The following is a 20,317-nucleotide window of genomic DNA, read 5'->3' on the forward strand; positions in this document are numbered from 1 at the left end:
AAATCATCGTAAGTTTCCTAATGAACAATTCAGCAATGAGACAAGATGTTAAATAAAACGTCTGGGCCTCTACTGACATGAACAAAGCAGGAGTAGGCGCAACCCCTGCGAACTCCCGGGTGACTTTGGGTCACGGCGCCTGCTCACGGCGTTGCACATGTTTCCTACTCTCTAATCCTCCCAAGCAATGAAGGCCCACAGCAAGGCCCTTGGGCAACTGAAGGAAGAGGTTATCCTCACTTTTACAGACTCGACACATTTTGTCTGTATCCATGAGAATTTGGTCTCAATGAGTCAGGCACAAATGGGAACCTTAACACCAGTTGTCTAACCTTAAACTTAACGGCACTTTGGGAGTCAGTCTGGGCCTTTGGAGCATCCACTTTATTTCAGGATGGAAGTCCAGTTTGTCAAGCCGCTGAACTGCTCCCTACATGTGCAGTGGAAAAAACACTAGTGTAAGTGACCAAAGAGCTGGATTCCAGGCTTAGCCCTGGTTTGTAATTCTGTTAGGCTATGCCAATAACCTTGCTCCTATCAACCTCATAATTACTAAGTACAATAATATCTAGGAAAGCAAATGGAAAAATTAGAAAAACCTTATCAATATAATAAATTTTTAGTATTTTAAACGCTATCATTTTCATACATCTTCTATTGACCTTTTTTAGTATAACTTCATTTTTACAAAGCTTATTTGTTTATTGGAATACTGACATTTGTTTTGTTGTAATCACTATTAAAATTAATCCCACATTCCTCTGCCTATATCATACAAGAACAAAGTAATTAATATTTTATGGGATTATCCATTAAAGAGGCTAAGGTGAAATGCTATTTTAAACTTTAGTCCTTAAATTGGTAACATCCCTTTTGGGAGTCTCAAAAAGTTGAATTGTTCATGCCATTTTCAAAATATTAACAGGAAGAAAAATCAGACCTGTGTACCAAAGGATGAAGTATTTTAGCTGATAAGCAACATTTCAATCCTATTTCTCATAACTAACATATTTGGTAATTCTCTACTTTAGCTTCCCTATCCATATACTGACCTCAATGAGAATTGTAAATAATTAAAAATTCTAAAAACTTGAATACAATAAATATTGGCTAAATGTTGTATGTCATTCTTAAGTCTTAGGCCCTTGCTTGGTCCTAGATCTGTCTAGATATTTCCTTTATGTTTTAATTTAAACAACTTTAGAGTCATCTTTCTGAAAAACAAAAATATACTGTGTTCCTGAATATGGGCTTCTACATGTGGTACATCTGTGGAAATACCAGAAGGATGGAAACCATAGGGACCTGCCTGCTAAATAACTTGGAATGGGAGTGTCCATGTGCTTCATCAGCGCAAACTTCCCTCATTTCAGAGTTCTGCAGTCCCTAACAGGCCACAGTATCTGTGGGTCATCAAGGATAGGCCAAGCATGATTTGACTACATTACCCTTGGGAAGTGAGACAACTCAGAAATGCAGGCATCTGCTGTGTTAGCAAAGGCACTACTGACTTGGTTTGCAAAAAGCATAACCTTTAAGAGTTTATAAAATCTGAGGCTAAAATCAAAGAGGCAGACATAGAAGGAATAGCAGAACTTAACATAATATTAGGGAAATGACACAACTACCCCCTATCCAAATGTCAAAGAAGCTGGTAGAACTCAATTTATAGGGAGTCAAGGGAGGTTGCATTTGTTAAAAGTGCTGACAAAAACTTTAACTGACTGCAACTCTAATCTAAAGAAAACCCCTCAGAGTAGACAGGACACAAATCTAGTAAACTAAAATGTCAGATATGCCTATGTGTTTCCCTTTTAAAATTATCATTTATCTTTGTTTCATTCTAATTACAAAGTAAACCTGTTTATCATAAAAAAATTATAACTTAAATGACAACATAAAAAGTGCAAGTTCTCAGTGAAATCATATGGAAGTGACTAGTGGGAAATTTGATACACGTTCCCTGAGAACAAGCATGCAAAGTATTTACATAAAAGGACAAATATTAAATACACTATGCTTTGTGGGCTATAGTCTGTGTCAACACTACTCAATGCTACCATGGTAGCATGAAAGCAGCCACAGACAATATGTAAATCAATTAATGTGTCTGTGTTTTAATAAAACTTTATGTACAAAAACAGGCAGAGAGTGGGACTTGGCCCATTGGTTGTGTTTGCCCATCCCTACTCTACATTATTTCTTCTTCTTTTTTCTTTTGCATACACAAATATATTTGTGTTTGTGTATATTCTTTTATATAGTTTTTTCATAATATGTGAAAATAATTAAAAATGGGGCCAAATTTTATATCTTTTAGTGTTGTTTCAGGAGGGGATGAGAGCAGATCTGTGTGGTCAACCCATTATTTTTACCTAGATGTTCGATGTGGTTAAGAAAAAATATACAAATTTATTTATTTATTTACTTAACTTTTACAGAGAGGGGAAGGGAAGGAGAAAGAGAGGGAGAGTAACATTGATGTGCGAGAGGTACATCAATTGGCTGCCTCTTGCACACCCCCAATTGGGGACCTGGCCCCGCAGCCCAGGCCTGTGCCCTGACCTGGAATCAAACCAGTGACCTTCCACTTTGCAGGCCAACACTCAATCCACTGAGTCACACCAGCCAGGGCCCTAGGAGGTTTTTATAGGGCCAAAGTTGTCTCCTAACTTCAGTGAATCACTCCATGTATGAGCATATCCTAGACAATCAAGCCTATCAAGACGCATTTCTGTGTGCGAAAGGTTTGTTTACCCCTTTATAAAAATTCCTATTCGGTAGCTCTGGGTTCACTTCTGTGTTCCAATTGGTGGTGCCATTTAATATGAAAAAAATCATTTTGGTTAAGATTAAGATAGTGACATAAGAAAAATTAAGAGATACAAGTACTTCTTATGTACCAGAAAGAACAGAGATTCAAAACAGTCCAAATGAAGTCAGAAATGATTCTTGAAACCCACATTTATTCCAGGAGAAAATAGGAATCACCCAACTACTTGGGCACCTACTCAGAAACAGCTGATTTGGACTCTTTAACACTCTCACCTTATGCATTAAGGCACATATCATCATGGAATGGGCTATATATGCAGTCCTTTATCCAAAATATACTTTATTATATACATTTCAGGTCTTTAAAATTCAGTCTTGACACAAACACACTTCTACCTTGACGTTATTTTTATGGTCTATCATGAGTGCGTCAAGGTTGTAGAACTAGTTTAAGTAGAAATCAGTATCAGAAATATAGATGTCTCTTGGTCAATGACAATAACCAGCAATCATCTCAACAGGTGACTCTTACAGGTGCACATAGGTAGAGAATCAGCACACAGATATTCAGTTGCCTATAGAAGCACCTCAACCTTGTTATAAGTTTCCATTCTAAAGGAACCTGAGTCTCAGAAGCAAGCCAACATACTACCAGCCAATCTGGGAAGGCCAGGAAAAGGCAATAAAGGCAGTAAGTACCTGCACTGATCCCCCATGGCGGTCTGCAGCCAAGTGAGACGTCAGGTACGAGGTATTGGTCTGCCGGCTGGGCTGGATTTCCCACTCTCCTCGGCGCTCTGACGATGCAGTCTGCTCAGGCATTAGGAAGCGTGAGAGCGAGATATGGAAGGAAAGGTGAAGCAACCGCAAGCAATAACAAAAATCAAGTACATTTGTGTCCCTGAGGGTTTTGTTTTTGCTATGGATTTTAAATTAACAACTGCTGCAAAGCATGGGGAAAAAGTTAGCGTGGCTACATTCACTTCAGCCTAATGAACCAATATATGACAGTCTATAACACATTATCCTCGCCCAAGACACAGAAAAAAAATTCACCAAAAGAGATTAAAAAAAAAAATCAAAAGTTGGAATCACCTTTTAGCTTCCATATTAATAAAATTTCAGTAGCCACTAAGTAGGCCAAATTCAGAATGTTAAAACTGTTGAACAAAGGGACAATCATACTTACAAATCATTTCACTGACTAAAGCCCAATCTATCAATCTAAACAGGTGACAGTCAATACAGAAAATTCCTAGCATTAGGAATCAAGATAATATACCTTTTTCCTTAAAAAGAGAGTCCGCTACTCCCAACATAAACCTCCTTGAGGCTTTGATCCAGACAAAATGAGCTGTGGCAATATGCTTTCTTAGCTAAATGAATGAACAAACCATCTCTTCAAAAGCAGGTTCATAGATCAAGAATATGAAAAGATGGGGAAAAAATAACACTATAGTGTTTTCCTGATTCCTTTAGTTAACAGTCTCTAGTCTGGAATTAGAAAGTTTAGATATGACCACTATGAATTATTTTCTTCTAGAAAGCAAAAGGCAGATCTTTTCCCAGCAAGAGAGCTTTCCATTCACGCCTTTTTTGGATTCTGCTTTCACCATTGCTATCACTCAGGCTCTCTCCATTGTTTTTTAGATCTCACACTATTCTGATCTTGCTCATATGTGATTTTTGTTCTGAAGAATCTGTTTAGGTGCTTCTTCCCCTGTGCCAGATGGCTGAGGAGGTGTTAACACCATGACGCTCAGCTGTAACAGTCCTGAGGCTCTACAAAAATGAAAAATGAGGAGTTGGCGAGGCAGCAATGAGGGATTAGTAAATCAAATTTTAATTGTTGCTGATATAAACAGCAGCAGGGGTTGAGATATGGTATTGCTGCTCTGCATGAAACCAGTAAGAATTCTATAAATCTTAGAAATGTTCAAAGCTATAATGTTATATTCTGTAAAAAAGCAAAGGAAGAGTAATGAAGTAGTGGTTTAAGTCTCCATGTTCACTCTCCCCTGTTGAAAACAGTTGTTTTAAGCTTACCTATAAGTCACCAAAAGGGCTTTCATTATTTTTCTTTTTAAAAGCCTCATATACCAGCTACAGCTTACTCATCTTCTTTATTAATGGAATATGAAGTCATATGGGTATGTTTTCTGATGTTCCTCAGGGAATGAGCATATTCTATAAAAAGGCAGCTATATTAATTTGCTTGCTGTATATTCTTACAATAGGGGGGGTTGGTTTTATACTGCTGGTTACATTTGAGAGAATCAAAGTGACCCAAAATATAGCCCCCTCCAATTATTTCTGCCAACAGAGGTTCAGATATTTCATCTTCCAAAATTAAATATAACTTATTGATTCCAGAATCATATAACTTACTGGCAGTGTCCATATCCTCAGAGCACTTAATCTCACTTACTCTCACTACTAGAACTGGGGATAAATCTGTACTCCTAATGTTGTAAGTAATATCTATAACTAAAATCTACTAGTGATAGCCTCTTCAGTTCTCTCTAGGACTTTTTAATTTTTTTTTGTAATTTTGAGGTAGAATATTTAAGCTCTTAAACTACTATACAGAGCTATCAGTTCTCAAAAAATTTAAATGCTTAAAAAATATCCAGACATTTATAAGCCAATGAACGTTGTTTCAAGTTCTATGATACGTGTTTAATGCAATTACTTCTCTCATGAATACTCTCTATTTTGCAAGAAATGTACATAAAACACCCATGTTTTTAAGCTTAATAAAACCTTGGACAGCTGATCAACTATTATTTCTTCTTTTTCTTTTTTTTGCATTGATTTTGTTTTATTTGTCTGTTTAATAGCTAAGAGTTATTTCAGGAAATGTCTGATAAATAAGGTGGGAGATCATTTTATCAAAACAAAAGGTATGTGCTCTAAAGCAATAAGGATGATATGATGATATTCTTCTGTTTCATGTGAACTAGGTGTAATGAAAGAAATTCCCAGTCAACTATTATTACAATTTTTACTGAAATATGTATCAGAAATCTGGTTAGATATTACTGTCCTATTCACAGGGCTGTGTACTTGTTTATGTTTGTTGTAACTAAATAAATAAGATGTTGAAAGAACCAAGATTTTTGTCTACATGCAAATAGAAAGATATTTTTCAAAGGGTTAAAAGTCACATTCCATTTCCATCCTGAAAGCAATGTGCTACTTATCTTTTAAAGAGAGAAAAATATTAACATTCCCAGTTGCTTCATAAGCGCTTCCAACTGTGACAAAGGAAGAACGCGTTGCACCACACCACTGCCTCCCAAGGCCTTCTACATCCTCTGACAGCAACAAAGCCAAGTGACAGATGTGCACCTAGGGTTGATGGGTTTATTATTTTGGAAATTACCTTCCATCATAATGCTAAACGCTATGGCTATTCTTTTCTGGAATTTAAGGGCTTGGATTGGTATCTAAAAGTTGATGGAGTAGAAAGGGTCATTTGCCAGTGCCTAGGATCTAGATGAAACCAAGGAATGTCAACAATTACAGCACTCGGCTAGTGTACAGTATTCAGCTAGGCAATGCTGTGTATGTAGGGGTTATGACTAGGCATAATCAGCACAGGAGTTAGTTATGCTAAGCAAACCAAAAGAGCAAACTGTCATGAAAAACCTTCCCTCTTAAAGATCACTCATGCATGTGTGTCTATGTAAAGGATATCAGGAATATCTGTGGATAGAAAAGCATTCAGCAAAATCAATCTCCGCATTAATGGAAAGGCCAAGGTCCACATGGAGTGTGTGAATCCCTCAAGGCAGGAGCATGAATCTCAAGCAGTCGGAATTCTTCGAGGGAACACTTCAAAATTTTCAGTTGTGATTGTATTACTGGTGTGGAAATGCTTGGTACTATCCTGTAGGTGAGTGTGGAAACAAGATAGGAGCAATCCAGCACAGCATAAATCAAAGGCAAAGCCAACAAAAAATACTTCAGGGGAAACACAGAAGCCTGGTGTAAGAAGTCAAAACCACCATCTGTGCCTAGGGCAGAGGAAACAAACCTCTCCCAGAAGTCATTCGGCAGGAATTAAGGGATAAACAATGGGGGGAAGACACTGTAACAAGAGGGCAGGAAAACACAGTCCGAAAACACCTGGGATAGCACCCCCATATGGCTTAAAAATTATTTCAAATTCTTACTGGAGACAAAGATACTGTTCTGAAACAAAAGGCAGGCAAAACATCTTTCTCCTGTGTAGCAAGCAAAAACAATCCTATTCTATATATAAAATTATTCTGAAAAATTAATTTTGATTACATTCACAAAGAATTTTATCCATTTTTCTATTTACTGCTCCCAAAATACTTCAAAAGTTGCCATCTATACAGAACATTTTGGCCTCCCTTGTCAGTCTTTTGGACCTCACTTCTTTTGGACCTTAACTTTATAGTCTTCAACTATAATTAAGAATAGAGACTGAATAGTACCAGAGGTTAGCAATAAATATGCTAGATTATATTCTCTCTTACCACACTTCCAAGATAAAAATTTAATATAGTGGGGGTAAGATGAGGAAGAAAGAATTGGGCAGGAAGAATGGTAAAGGAAGTGTCTGAAGAAATTTTGGGGGGCATAATAAACATTAGATATGAAATTTTAAAAACTTATCAAGGTTATTGAAATATATACTTTATTTATTTTTCAAATAAAAAAAAAGATTTTATTTATTTATTTTTAGAGGTGGGGGAAGGGAGGGAGAAAGAAAGGCAGAGAAACATCAATGTGTGGTTGCCTCTTGCACTCCCGCAAATGGGGGATCTGGTCTGCAATCTAGGTATGCGCCCTGACTGGGAATCAAACTGATGACCCTTTGGTTAACAGGCTGGCACTCAGTCCACTGAACCACACCAGCCAGGGCTGAAATATATACTTTAATAAAAATAAACCTTCCTTCTTCTTAAGCTCATAAAACAAAACCAATTGTCCTGGGCCGAACAGAGGTTATTCCATGCAACATGCCATATGTACTAAAAGTGACTTCCTGTATTCTATAATACATACTTGATCATGTATCAGGGATATATGAAAATCATTGATAACTTTTTCAGTTTTTCACTTGCTTGTTTCAATGTCCAGCTTGGAGTTAAACCCCAGAAATGAGGAAGGACAGTCCCATTGAGCACTGAGCTCTATGCTGAAGGGTGGCAGGGCAAGTGTGAAATTTCTACACCTGAGCTCCTGCTAGACAGGAGGCAGCAAGTTAGGAAATTATCCATAGGTGAAGACACAAATTATCCTTGAGCAAACTCATACACCCCTTCAAATAGCAAACCTAAACCTGGCTGAAAATGAAGCAGTACTCTGTAAAAAGGAAGGGAATATAGAATTAATCTGTTTTTTTAAAAAGACTACTAGACTTTTAAAAACAATAATAAAAGATATTTATTTTATAAAGATTTCTGACCATCTTGGCTACTTATAAATATGGTCTAATCTCCCCTTTGGAAAAGGGGAGACATTGTAACATTCAGTAAGCACCACAGCACTAAACCACATACTTTTCTAAGTCTATATATTCCTTAAATCTAATCCTTTGGAGTGTAGACATAAATAAATCTGAACCATTCTTTTACCGGAGGCACATCTTCTTTAGAACTCAATATGACTGGATTCTTGTAGGTTTTGTTATTTCTTGCGTGTTTATAAGGTACTGAGTTAGTTTAAATACGGTTCTAGAAGGAGGAGGTATCAGCTTTACTGATTTTAGATTCCTATTTTCCTGCCTAGTCAAATGGAGAATTTGCAAGTGAATGTTCATCTAGTAGTAAATTATAAAGAATAAACTCTTTTCCTCAAACATGTGCTGCACATATAAAAATTAGTAAGTAATATTTTGAGATTCAATATTGTAAGGGATCGAATACCAAGTCTCATAAAGTTTAATAGTTTTCGATGGCCAACAGAACTGTTTCCAACCTCAAAACAGATCTGTTCTGCCTAACCTTCTAGGTCAAGTACCCTTTCTTCATGTGCCTACAGAAAACCGACCAAATAAAAGGAGTCAAGGGGAGAAAAAGGAAAAGATCAAAACTGCTGAAGCATGGTAGTACATGTCTGTGTAGCATTTACCTGAGTAAGATTGTCATAAGCTTAAAGTTCTGAAAGAGCAGGAAGCGTGTACATCCTAGTTAATGCAATATTCTATATTTAGCATGTTGAACGAGCATACTGAATAAAACATTCAACAGTACAACATTACTATACTCTAATATTCCATCTCTGGATACTGGCAGGTCTTACTTCCTGATCAAAATTGATCAGGAAATGCAAGGGAAGTTCTCCCAGGTAGAAATAAGCAGAAGTATAGACATTTTCGTCCCCCTCCTGAGGGACGCAGAATTATTCAAAGAACCAAAACCATGAAAAGATTTACCGTCTTTGGAACTGGGAAAGGACAAATAGCCAGGGTAAAAATGACAGAAGAGACTAAGCCATTGGAATCTTTCTGAATGGATCTAAGTTTTAGGAATATTTACTCTATCCAACCTCATGATTTAATTAGTTTTCTATCTGGGTAAAATTAAAATTAAAAAATTGTTCTTAAGCATCTGATATTAAAATAGTTTTAAAAGACAGATCCAACACAGCTGAGTTTAAGTGAGTTCTTTGAGATCTCTTACTGCATCTAGGAACCAAACAGTACCCAATTCAATATACCTATAACCTATACCAGCAAACCAATTTTTCCCTGAAAATTCTCATTGAGATGGAGAACTAACACAATTGACTAAATTTACTTTGCATCAAGAGCCTCTGTTTTTTTACACTTTTTCTTTGAGCAGACAATCCAGTCTTATTCTGGCTGTCAAGTGAGGTAGAATGGCTTTTTGTAGAAATAGAAACAAGTAGGAAAAAAGTTTCAAATTTATTTTTCATGGGAGGTTAAATAAAAATCTATATCTTAAACATCTGACTTCACCTATTGCTCATTTGACAGATTCATTCATTCACTGAAACCATTGTTTGTCAAATGCCTACTATTCCAGACATTGTTTTAGGTGTTAAGAGATACAGCAGTGAACAAAACAACAAAATCTCTACTCTTACGAGACTTGTATTTGAGAAAGACCCCCAAAGGTTAAATGTTCTATAGCCCAAGTCTTGGGATAAACTAAAATCAAGTTCTCAGCTCCTCCTCTTTTTCCTCCTACTCTAAATTTGGGACTAAACAGAGCCTCTTAACCCCCATGTTCACTCCTCTACCACACAATTGATGGGCAGATTTACCCAGAATAAAGAGGGCTCTTTAAGCATTATCATCAATGTCATGTCCATGCATTGATTTCCAGATAGCTCTCTGGTTTTCTTTTGAGGGCCATCCTCTGCCTACTATAGCCATCTTCAGCTGAAATACACTGCTAGTATTTCAAACTCAAGATACCTAAATTCAAACTCCAAAGAAGTTTCTCCTCCAATTTTCCCATTTCTAGGAATAGTTCCACCAGCCTCCTAATTATCTGGGCTTAAAACCTCAGCAATAGCTTTGACTCATTCTTTTCCCTCAACCCTGACATCCATGTGGGCTGTTAATTCTTGCAGATTATATCCCTGTTTCAGTTTCTGGTCTATTTCATTTTCACTACTATAGCCCATCAAGGGCCCCTTTACCTCTCAAGGGAACGTTCTGTCTTCTTATTGGTCTGCATGCTGGCTGCCAGGCTATTACTACCCTCTGGCCCAAAAGATTTCTAAATCAAAGTTTTGATCATATCACCTCTCTGTTCCAAAACCTTTAGGACTTAATCCCTTCTGAAATTAAGTATCAATTCTCCAGCCCAGCATTCCAGGAACATCATTAAACAGCTCCAACCTATCTTCCTGGTCTGTCTCCTTTATTCACACCATGTACTTTAGCAAAAGGTAACTAGATAATTTGCTGCTACCCATATGCATGAAATGATTTTCATTTCTACTTAATTCTTCTAAGAGCATTTCGAATGCAGCTTCTTTCATGAAACTTGGTCATACTCAGACTGGATGAGATGTCTCCTTCCAATCCCTGATGATGATAATGTGCAACTTCGGAAGCTTATCTGTTCTGCCTTGTGCTATAGTTATCTGGCTACTTGGCTTATATGCTTGTCATCTCTTTGAGGACAAGGACTCAGACTTATCCTGGTATCCCCAGGACATACCTCACATAGTAGGTCCTCAGCTAGATTCACTGAGTCAAAAGTTGCTAAAAAAAATTTGCTAATTTCAAAACTTCAAGAGAATTAGTCTAAAAAAATCATACTGCTTTCAATACCGGAGTCACAAAAGGGACATATTTAGTTGCAATTTTTCTTAAATAAATAAACAAACACAAGAAAACAACCCTAGAGATGGAATATAAGCAATGAGACCACAAACTAAACACAGTGTAAGGGCCTAACAGACACTAGAAATCCATTTACCCACAGTGCACAGGGAAGAAAGAATTCTACCCAGCAAGGATTCAGAATCCTGCTGGAAAGGAGATGTAAAATTTGCATTATTATGGGGAATGTCATTCCCTCAACAGCCATGGGATACTAAAAGTCCTGGGGGAAAAAGAAATCAGGGAGATCTTCAGATTCAATTCTTCAAAATGAAGCTTATCACCTTTAAGATGAGATTTCATTTAAAAGTACACTGAAATTCACTGTACTTTCTCAAATACTATATGACCTTATTTTCTACCCTGACAATTTAAGTTTTCAACCATCTGTTGTTCCCATATTTTTAAAATCCATTCAAAACAGCAGCATTGATTATAAACTCACTGAAGCAGAAAACACCAGGGAAACCAAAGGAAACACATGTTTTAGTTTTCAAATATTACAAAAAACAATGTCAGGCAGATATGTTGATTAGACTTCATTGACTAAATTATTTATTTATTTTTCTCTATCTTTTCCAAAAGCATTTTCTTTCTTTTTCTTTTTTAAGATTTTATTTATTTTTAGAAAGAAAGGAAGGGAGGGAGAAAGAGAAGGAGAGAAACACTAATGTATGGTTGCTTCTCATGCTCCCCTAACTGGGGACTTGACCCACAACCTGGGCATGTACCCTGACCGGGAATCAAACCAGCGACCTTTTGGTTTGCAGGTTGGCACTCAATCCACTGAACCACACCAGCCAGGGCTTCTTTTTTTAAAAGGCAAATTTCAATAAATGAATTTTCATTATAAGGTTATATAACTTAACTATATAATAGTTTAGAAAAATGTTACCCACAATGCTACCTCTTTCAACACTTATTATGTTAATACTTTGGCATTATCTCCTCCCATTGGTTCTCTCATTTTCCCTTTTCCTGAGGGGAACTCTTTAGGCATTTCTAATATTGTATTCTGATTTCTTCACTATACAAATCATAAACATTTTCAGGTTGCTACAAGTTTTCCTAAATATTCTTTTAAGTGGCAATATAATATTTACAAGCCACTTTTATTAGGTTAGGATTTGAGCTGGATCTATAACCTTCCCTTATAACTGGATAGGTGAGTTGTTTCTAAGACTTTGCTACAAATGACAGTGTGACAGTTTTATACATGTAACAATCTATATCGGGTTGTTTTATGTTCAGGTTGCAGGCTGGGTCCCCAGCTGGGAGTGTGGGAGAGGCAACAGATCGGTGTTTCTCTTGCACATCAATGTTTCTCTCCCTCTTTTTCTCCCTCCCTTCCCCTCTCTATAAAAATAAACAAATAAAATCTAAAAAGAAATTAAATTAAGTTAGAAAAAGATTATTCTCTCAGACAGGACAGTAACTCTATCAAATTACTTTCTAGAGTATTTGTAACAATTTGCAAGTCAAGACCAATGTATGAGAGTGTCAGTTTAACTGTGTATTCAACTATGCTTTTTAAAAAGGGGCAGGAGAGAGAACAACTGCAGAAGCTGACAGTATTCTGTTGTCAAATTACAATTCTTAGCCAACTACTTTGGTCAAAGCAAGTAACTAGAAATCCAATTAGGGTACACAGTTTGCTAAACCCCATCTTTTGCCTATCTACTCTCTAATACATAGATTTCCTTCCTTTATTTCTTAACCACCAAGCCACACATTTTGTCAAGCATATGAACTTATTGGTGAGTCTCTCTATATTTTGTATATACTTCACTGTACATACATGTGTGTATGTATTTCTATATACCATTTTTAACCTATGTACTTTCACATGTGCATCTGTGAGATAAGTGTTGATGCATTTTATTGTAAAAACATCTGTGAATACAAAAAAGTGAGGTAAGGAGTGAAGAGAAACATGCTAATTTGATAGGTAATAATGATTATGTATGTGTACATGTGCAAGCACACATGTATATGTTTATTATTCTTTGCTTATTTATCTTCTGAGGTCCTCATTTCTTCTTTTAGCAATATGACATAATTATCATATTCATTTCCCAATTAGCTTCACCTTCTTTTCAATGTCGTCAATTTGTAGATTTTTTTTATTTGCCTCCTCTGTCTTTATGCTAAGAGAAGCCTCTCGCCCAGACCACTAGTTTCCCAAAGCATGAGCACTGAAAGAGAGATGTCATAGCTTTCTTTGGGGTGGCCTAAAGCAAAGCTGAGTCTTCATTCATAACTCTAAAATGAACCTGAGTACAGGGACAGAAAGGGAGTGGAGGTGCAGTTCACTTCCAGGTCAGCCAAAAGTCCAAATTACCCATTCTTCTAAACAGTAAGGAAAAGCCAGCATTGGCAAGAGCTGCACACTGGAATGCTGATGAGACCCAAAGTGGGTTAGCTGGTACATCTTGCATGTCCAGCAGGTCCTTTCAGCCAATGGTTTCCGACAGACCCAGATTCTCTAGAGTGGATGATTCGTGTAAGGCAACTGGCTATGTTTCAGTGCCATTACACAAACCCTGAGAGACGCTAGAATGCCACCCCACACCAGTGAAAACTGGCATGGCCTTTGTCTTTAATTTCAACATATACACTTAAGCAGAGAAGCCAAAGAATTTGGATGTTAACATTAGCCACAAATAAAGGGAATGTCTGAAACAATGAAGGTCCAACACATACCTGATTTCGTAAAGGCTGTTGTGATGGCCGATCCCTGTGTGTGTGGCTTTCTCGAGTTATTGCAGATGCACCAGAATCTACATGAACTGACCCTACTGGAGTAGGCTGGAAAATATATAATATGAAGTCAAATGGGGAAATCAGGTCCAATTTAATGTCTCTGCAAAGGACAGCACCATTCAAATTCTATTAGAATAGTAGTAATTATTATTTTTGGCCACTAAAGGCAGTTTCAAGCCTTCTTGTCTTCCCAGTTTGTTTATCTGCAAAAAGGATGCAGTTTGGTCCTCAATAGTTCATTGGAGAGTAGCTTGCCTTTGAAAACAAACAAAGAAACACATCCCACGTGATATCTGTTAGCACGCTCTCAGGCCTTGTGACCCCTGGCCAGAAGAGCAAGCTCAAGTGTTCTATGGTCCTGAGTTACACTTCTACAGAAGTCAAGCACCTTAAGAGCTTATGTAGCACAAGCTTCTGGATCAGTGAAAAAAAAAAAATTCTTAAAAACTGGCTTAAATTCTGGTATCTTAGGACATTCTGGTCATAATCTTAAAAACATATAGTTACTCCTACTTTCTAACTCTAGTAAAAGCAATCTATGGCATCACCCTGAAAAGGTTGGTAAATGTCACGTCTACAGTCAATGAACTGTTTTTCCCTCATGGATTTAAGCAGAAAGCCTGGCAAGTAAAGGGGTGAGGTTGTGCTGGTCTAAGGAGAGGAGGTAAAAAAGAGGATACTCACAATAGGTCTCCCGACCCAATCGTAGGCGTAATCAAAGGTGTAGCCTTTCCTTTCAAAGAGGTCTGTGAAGAGGGTCCTTAAGTACTCATAGTCAGGTTTTTCAAAGAAGTCTAATCGCCTGACATATCGCAGGTAGGTTGCCATCTCCTCTGTTAGGAAAGAGGCGACAGGCCATGCTCATTACCTGAATGTTTCCCATAGGTGGAAGCTCTGGGCCAAGCAAGGGATTCTGTACAGGCTATGACACAGGTGTTTCCTTTATGGACCAAATGAAAGCAACAAAACTTTTCTTGGTCTAAATAACAATAAAAGAAAATTTAAGCTTTCTGGAGAGTGCCTTTGTCTAGAGATCCCAAGTCATGGTCTTTACCTACTTCAAAGCTTTAGTCACATTTGCTGGTGCTCTTTTAGCATCTTACCTGGAAAGTTTTCACAGAGAGCTTCAATGGGAGTATTCCTTTTGGTGTCACCAATTTTTTGATATCTCTCTTTTAAAGTATCAGCCTGTAGAGGGTAAAGAGAAAAAATTATTTGGAAAGAGGTGCTAAGTATAGGAGGTCCAGTATGTCTGGGAACACAACAGTTGTTTAACTCAAACTGGCAGGATTTGTTAGATAGTGTTAGAGAGAGAAACAATTGAGACTAACAACTAAGAAATGTAGTAGAGATGATGTATTTAGATATGTATAAAACATCTACTCTGTTCTGGAACGTTTCCTTAAAAATATATTTAGTTGTCTCAGATAAACACCATCAAATATAATGAGACAAGTGGCTAGGATAAGAAAATAAAAATATCATATAGCAATATTATCAAAACCACAGCAGCTCAGTCATCTCCCATGGCCACTGGGGTTCAAAAGTGATTCAGCCTTCTCCTTATTAGATCAGCTCTATGATAAAATTTAAAATATTGCTAATCTAAGCAGAGGCAGAGAGATAAATGGCTCTACATCGTATTTATTGTGAAGTTGAATAGAAAAAAAGAACAAGAAGTAGAAAACAATGCCTTTGTGGTTCCAGAGGGAAAAATGTTACCTATGATGCAGGCATGGCTAACAAATAGGTCTGATATACATCAGTGGTTCAAAGCAGCCACGTATGTTTTGCTCAGAACTATAGACAGAGTACTCCTGGAGCCAACAATGTGGTATCAAGGGAGCCTCTTGAAGCTCTACCTAGCCTGGTGCACCCAGCTTTAAGCAATAATGTCCTAAAGTAAGTTGGAGAAACTATAGACCTACAACTATCACTAAAATGATTCATGGACCATGAGAGAGTTTCAAGTAATTAATAATATATACATGAGTGCATTGTTTGGCTATATAATGAATAAACAGATGTGAAACTTTATTTGACAACTGTCAATATCAATGAGAAGAGATATAGGACTAGGAGAAGACTATGGAGATGATATTAAGGGAGGAAGTTAAGGGGAAAGAAATAAAATCTTCCCAAAAGGAAGGGCTAGAAGCCTTACTTTTCAAGACAGTGTTCTACAGAGCACAGCAAAATCAATCATTCTGTCCTTCTGGAGGGGGAAGGGGGTGTAGTAGTACTCAAACTAATGATTAAGTTTCTTTCCATACTTACATGTTAATATAAATTCAACTCAAAAATATGCCTCACATTTAATTATCTAATAGGACTTAGCATGGGTTAGAAGTTTATCATTTTCCAGTCTACAGCCAGAGACACAGAGTAATTAAATGGTTAAATTTATAATTAATAATTAACTTTGACACATATGTACTGTACTGACACCTACCAAAGGAAGGCTATTTAAGCTACATGTTTCACAAGGAATGGCGACTGTCTGTATAGGCCTTTATTCAATTAGTCAATAAAACGCTTGGACAGCAATGTTAAGCCTGTATTTTTGTTTTAGTTTAGGTGAGCACTCAGCCTATGTACAATGAACAAGTATTTTCCAGTTCCCTTTAGGGACACATCCAGCCCTGCTGGCCTTGCTGGTAAAATGTATAACAGCTGCTGTCATCAATTTGTTCCAGAAATTCCCCTACACACTGGGAACACTCATCTCGCTACATAATAGTAGTGGAGGAGGCATAATGACAGAGAGAAAAGCAGGACTGCCAAGGATGGGCGGGAAGGAGGGAAGAGATTATGGAAAATCCAAAAACAAGGAATAAGGACTCAGAAGGGGAAATAGACAAATGTGAGCAAAACAGAGCTTCAAACCTCAGGTGAGCATTTACAATACAGACTAATGTAACTAGTCCCTCCTTCTCATCTCTGTAGCCAGTCTTCCCCTTTGTACTTCAAGTCAGCAACCCCTTCATTAACAACTGAGTATTGAAACAAAGACCTCCACTGAGCACTTTCAAGAATACCTTGAGTCCTTGCCAGGGCAGGCTGCCTCGAAGGAAATACATGAACATATGACCCAGGGCTTCCAAATCATCCCTCCGGCTTTGCTCTAAAAGGGAAGATAGATCACAGATTATATTTGCAGTTATTAAAGTAGAAAGGGGCTCAAACAAGCAGTTCATTCAGAAACCCTTCTGCTCTAGAAAGGCTCTGCTTACTGTTTGTATATGTAAACCAGGAATAGTATTTTAAGTCAAGAAAAAAAAGTGAGAGAAAACAATGTATACCTCCTTTGTCTAGATCTGCCACCGGCAAGTAAACATCAAGTGAAAAGAGCAAATACTACGCTGAAACCAAGTCCAAACCCCTGAACAGTGGGTAACCACCCCTCATTGGATGCTGTCACCCTCCTGAAAGTAAGACAATTTAAATGAAACATTATTTTCAGTATATGGGCTACAATTACCCTTGGTTACCATCAGAGAAAGTGAGCAGCGGACTAGCAGCTAACACTGTTAAAACCATCCATTCTGGTGAGGCCTGTGAACACAGGCTGCAGAGTGCCCGGCATACATGGCTACTGCTTCCTCTGTGTCATAGTTAGTAAAAAACCAATATCATAATTTAATTTGATATAATCAAACATCAGTGTATAATCTCTCAGCTCCATTTCATTTGCACCACATTCCATAGACACCTTAAGAAGAATTTAAAATTAATTACTAAGGTGGCCTTTATGGGCATATAAAACAGGATCCCTGCACTCTGGGAGCTTATCATAAGACAAGTTGCTGGGTTTTTCTTTCTTTTAATTGGAATGATTAAAATGGTAATGAACTGCAGAATAGTTCATAAAAAATTAACTTCATCTCAAAACATCCTATTCCACCCTTGGTTGTAAGACTGAAGTTAAGTAGCACATGCCTCCATTTCTAATTTGCCAATTGCCGTTAATCTCAGTCATTTTACATGTCTATTTTTCAGAATCAAGTTTAGGGGTTTCTCTCTCTCTCTCCCTCTCTCACACACACACACACACACACACACAAAACAAAACAGAAGCAAGGCTACGGGGCTACCTTAAATTTGAGTGTGCTTTCATTGTGCAGAAAGAGTTCAGGGAGGCAGGGAAAGCCACTCAGCTAACTCAAAATACCAAAGCACATGTTTAACTGTTGCTCATATAAAAGCATGGGCAATTTATATGAAAAAGAGTGAACAGTACTCTACAAGACAGAAAAATAAAGAAAAGGCAACTTTCAAAGTTGCTATTTGAAGGTTTTTGGAAAGGTGTCACTAGGGGCACTCTGATAAGATATATAAGTAACATAAAACGGAGTTGATGTACATCAATTGAAATGATCTTTAAAAGAATAAAACAAAACAGCAAGACCAAGAGATTTTGTTTCCTCAGCTTGCCTAAAGTTTGCAATAAACTTTATATGTAATTGAAAACAAAAAGCCATTAGACAAAAGCAGAGTTTGGTAACAGAACTTAAAAGATAAACAAATTAAAAAAGAAGAGTGAATTGAGGCCTCCCACAAATCTGGGCCCAAAGAGAAACCACACCCTGCAGTTTCTCTCCCTGCATCACACCTACCCATCAGCTCTCCATATTTATATCCTATAACAAGAAGCCCTTTGGTAATAAACTCTCGGGAGAAAGGGTTGCACTTTAGTTAGTTGAGCACTAGAGGGCGAAACTCTCCACATTTTCAATATTGATCAGCGCCACAAGAAAAAAGGGCAACTTCTTCCTCTTCACAGCAAAGCCAAGCCTAGTAATTATAAAATGAGATTTTTAAGAAACTACTAAAACTGATTAATGAATTCAGTAAAGCAGCAGGATACAAAATTATAACCAGAAATCAGTTGCATTTTTATGTGCCAATAATGAACTATCAGAAAGGGGAATTAAATATCTAGGAATAAATTTAACCGAAAATGTTAAAGTCCTGTAGGTAAAAGATTATAAGACTCTCAAGAAAGAAACTGAAGAAGATACAAATAAGTGGAAGCACAGTGTTCAAAAATAGGAAGAGTCAACATAATTATAATGTCTATTCTACCCAAAAGCAATCTATAGATCCAACACATTTCCTATCAAGATACCAATGACATAGTTCACAGAAACTAGAATATTTCAAAAATTTATATGAAACCAAAGAAGGCCCCAAATAGTACCAGTGATCTTGAGAACAAAGTTGGAGGAATCACACTTCCTAATATCAAACTACATAAGGCCATAGTAATCAAAACAGCTTGGTACTGGCATAAAAACAGACACATAGATCAATGGAACAGAAGAGAGAGCCCAGAAATAAACCACATCTTTATAATCAATTAATATTTGACAGTAGAAGCAAGCACATATATGGGCTTAAGAAAGTTTATTCAATAAATGGTGTTGAGAAAATTGGATAGATATGTACAGAAAAATGAAACTAGAGCACCTTCTTATGCCACACCCAAGAATAAATTCAAAATGAATTAAAGACTTAAGTGTTAAGACTCAAAACAATAAAAATCCTAGAAGAAAACATAGGCAGTAAAATCTTGGACATTGCTCGTAGCAGTATTTTTCCTGATATAACTTCTTGGGCAAGGGAAACAAAAGAAAAAAATAAGTAAGTGGGACTACATCAAACTAAACAAGTTTTTGCACAGCAAAGAAAACTATCAACAAAATAAAGACAACCCACTGAATGGGAGAACATATTCACCGATACATCTCACAAGGGGTTAATATTTATAATTTATAAAGAACTTATAAAACTCAACACCAAAGACCCAAACAATCCAATTTAAGAGGACAAAGGACCTGAATTGACGCTTCTCCAAAGAGAACTTACAGATGGCCAATAGACATATGAGAATATGCTCAGAGAAATGCAATTAAAACCACAATGAGACATCATCTCACACAGGTCAGAATGGCTATTGTCAATAAATCAACAGACAAGTGCTGGTGAGGATGTGGAGAAATGGGAACCCCTGTGCACTGTTGGTGGGAATGCAGACTGGTGCAGCCAGTGTGGAAAGCAGTATGGAGATACCTCAAAAAATTAAAAATGGAACTGCCTTTTGACGCAGAGATTCCACTTCTGGGAATTTATCTGAAGAAACCCAAAACACTAATTCGAAGGAAGGTAAGCACCCCTATGCTCACTGCAGCATTATTTACAATACGAAGATTTGGAAGCAGCCCAAGCATCCATCAGTAGACGGGTGGTTAAAACAACTATGGTACATTTACACAATGGATACTACTTGCCATAAAAAAGAAAATTTTACCCTTTGAGACAGCATGGATAGACCTGGAGAACATTATGCTAAGTGAAATAAGCCAGTCAGAGAGACAAATACAAGATTTCACTCATGTGGAATCTAATGAACAAACTGAACTAACAAGCAAAATAGAGACA

General features: G+C 37.2%; 1 protein-coding gene across 1 annotated transcript in view; it reads right to left on the reverse strand.

Annotated features, from left to right (window-relative positions):
- Positions 1–20,317, reverse strand: part of CSNK1G1 (casein kinase 1 gamma 1) — a 130,288-nt gene that overhangs the window by 14,085 nt on the left and 95,886 nt on the right. The window contains exons 7-11 of the mRNA XM_090270753.1: positions 16,915–17,000; positions 14,980–15,064; positions 14,561–14,709; positions 13,817–13,921; positions 3,475–3,585 (exon numbers count right to left, since the gene is read on the reverse strand). Coding sequence (XP_090126879.1) covers positions 3,475–3,585; positions 13,817–13,921; positions 14,561–14,709; positions 14,980–15,064; positions 16,915–17,000 — 536 coding nt within the window. The remainder of the gene's footprint in view (positions 1–3,474; positions 3,586–13,816; positions 13,922–14,560; positions 14,710–14,979; positions 15,065–16,914; positions 17,001–20,317) is intronic.

This window comes from Furipterus horrens, unplaced genomic scaffold (genome assembly GCF_987537825.1).
Source record: "Furipterus horrens unplaced genomic scaffold, mFurHor1.1.pri manual_scaffold_3, whole genome shotgun sequence".
NCBI lineage: Eukaryota > Metazoa > Chordata > Mammalia > Chiroptera > Furipteridae > Furipterus > Furipterus horrens.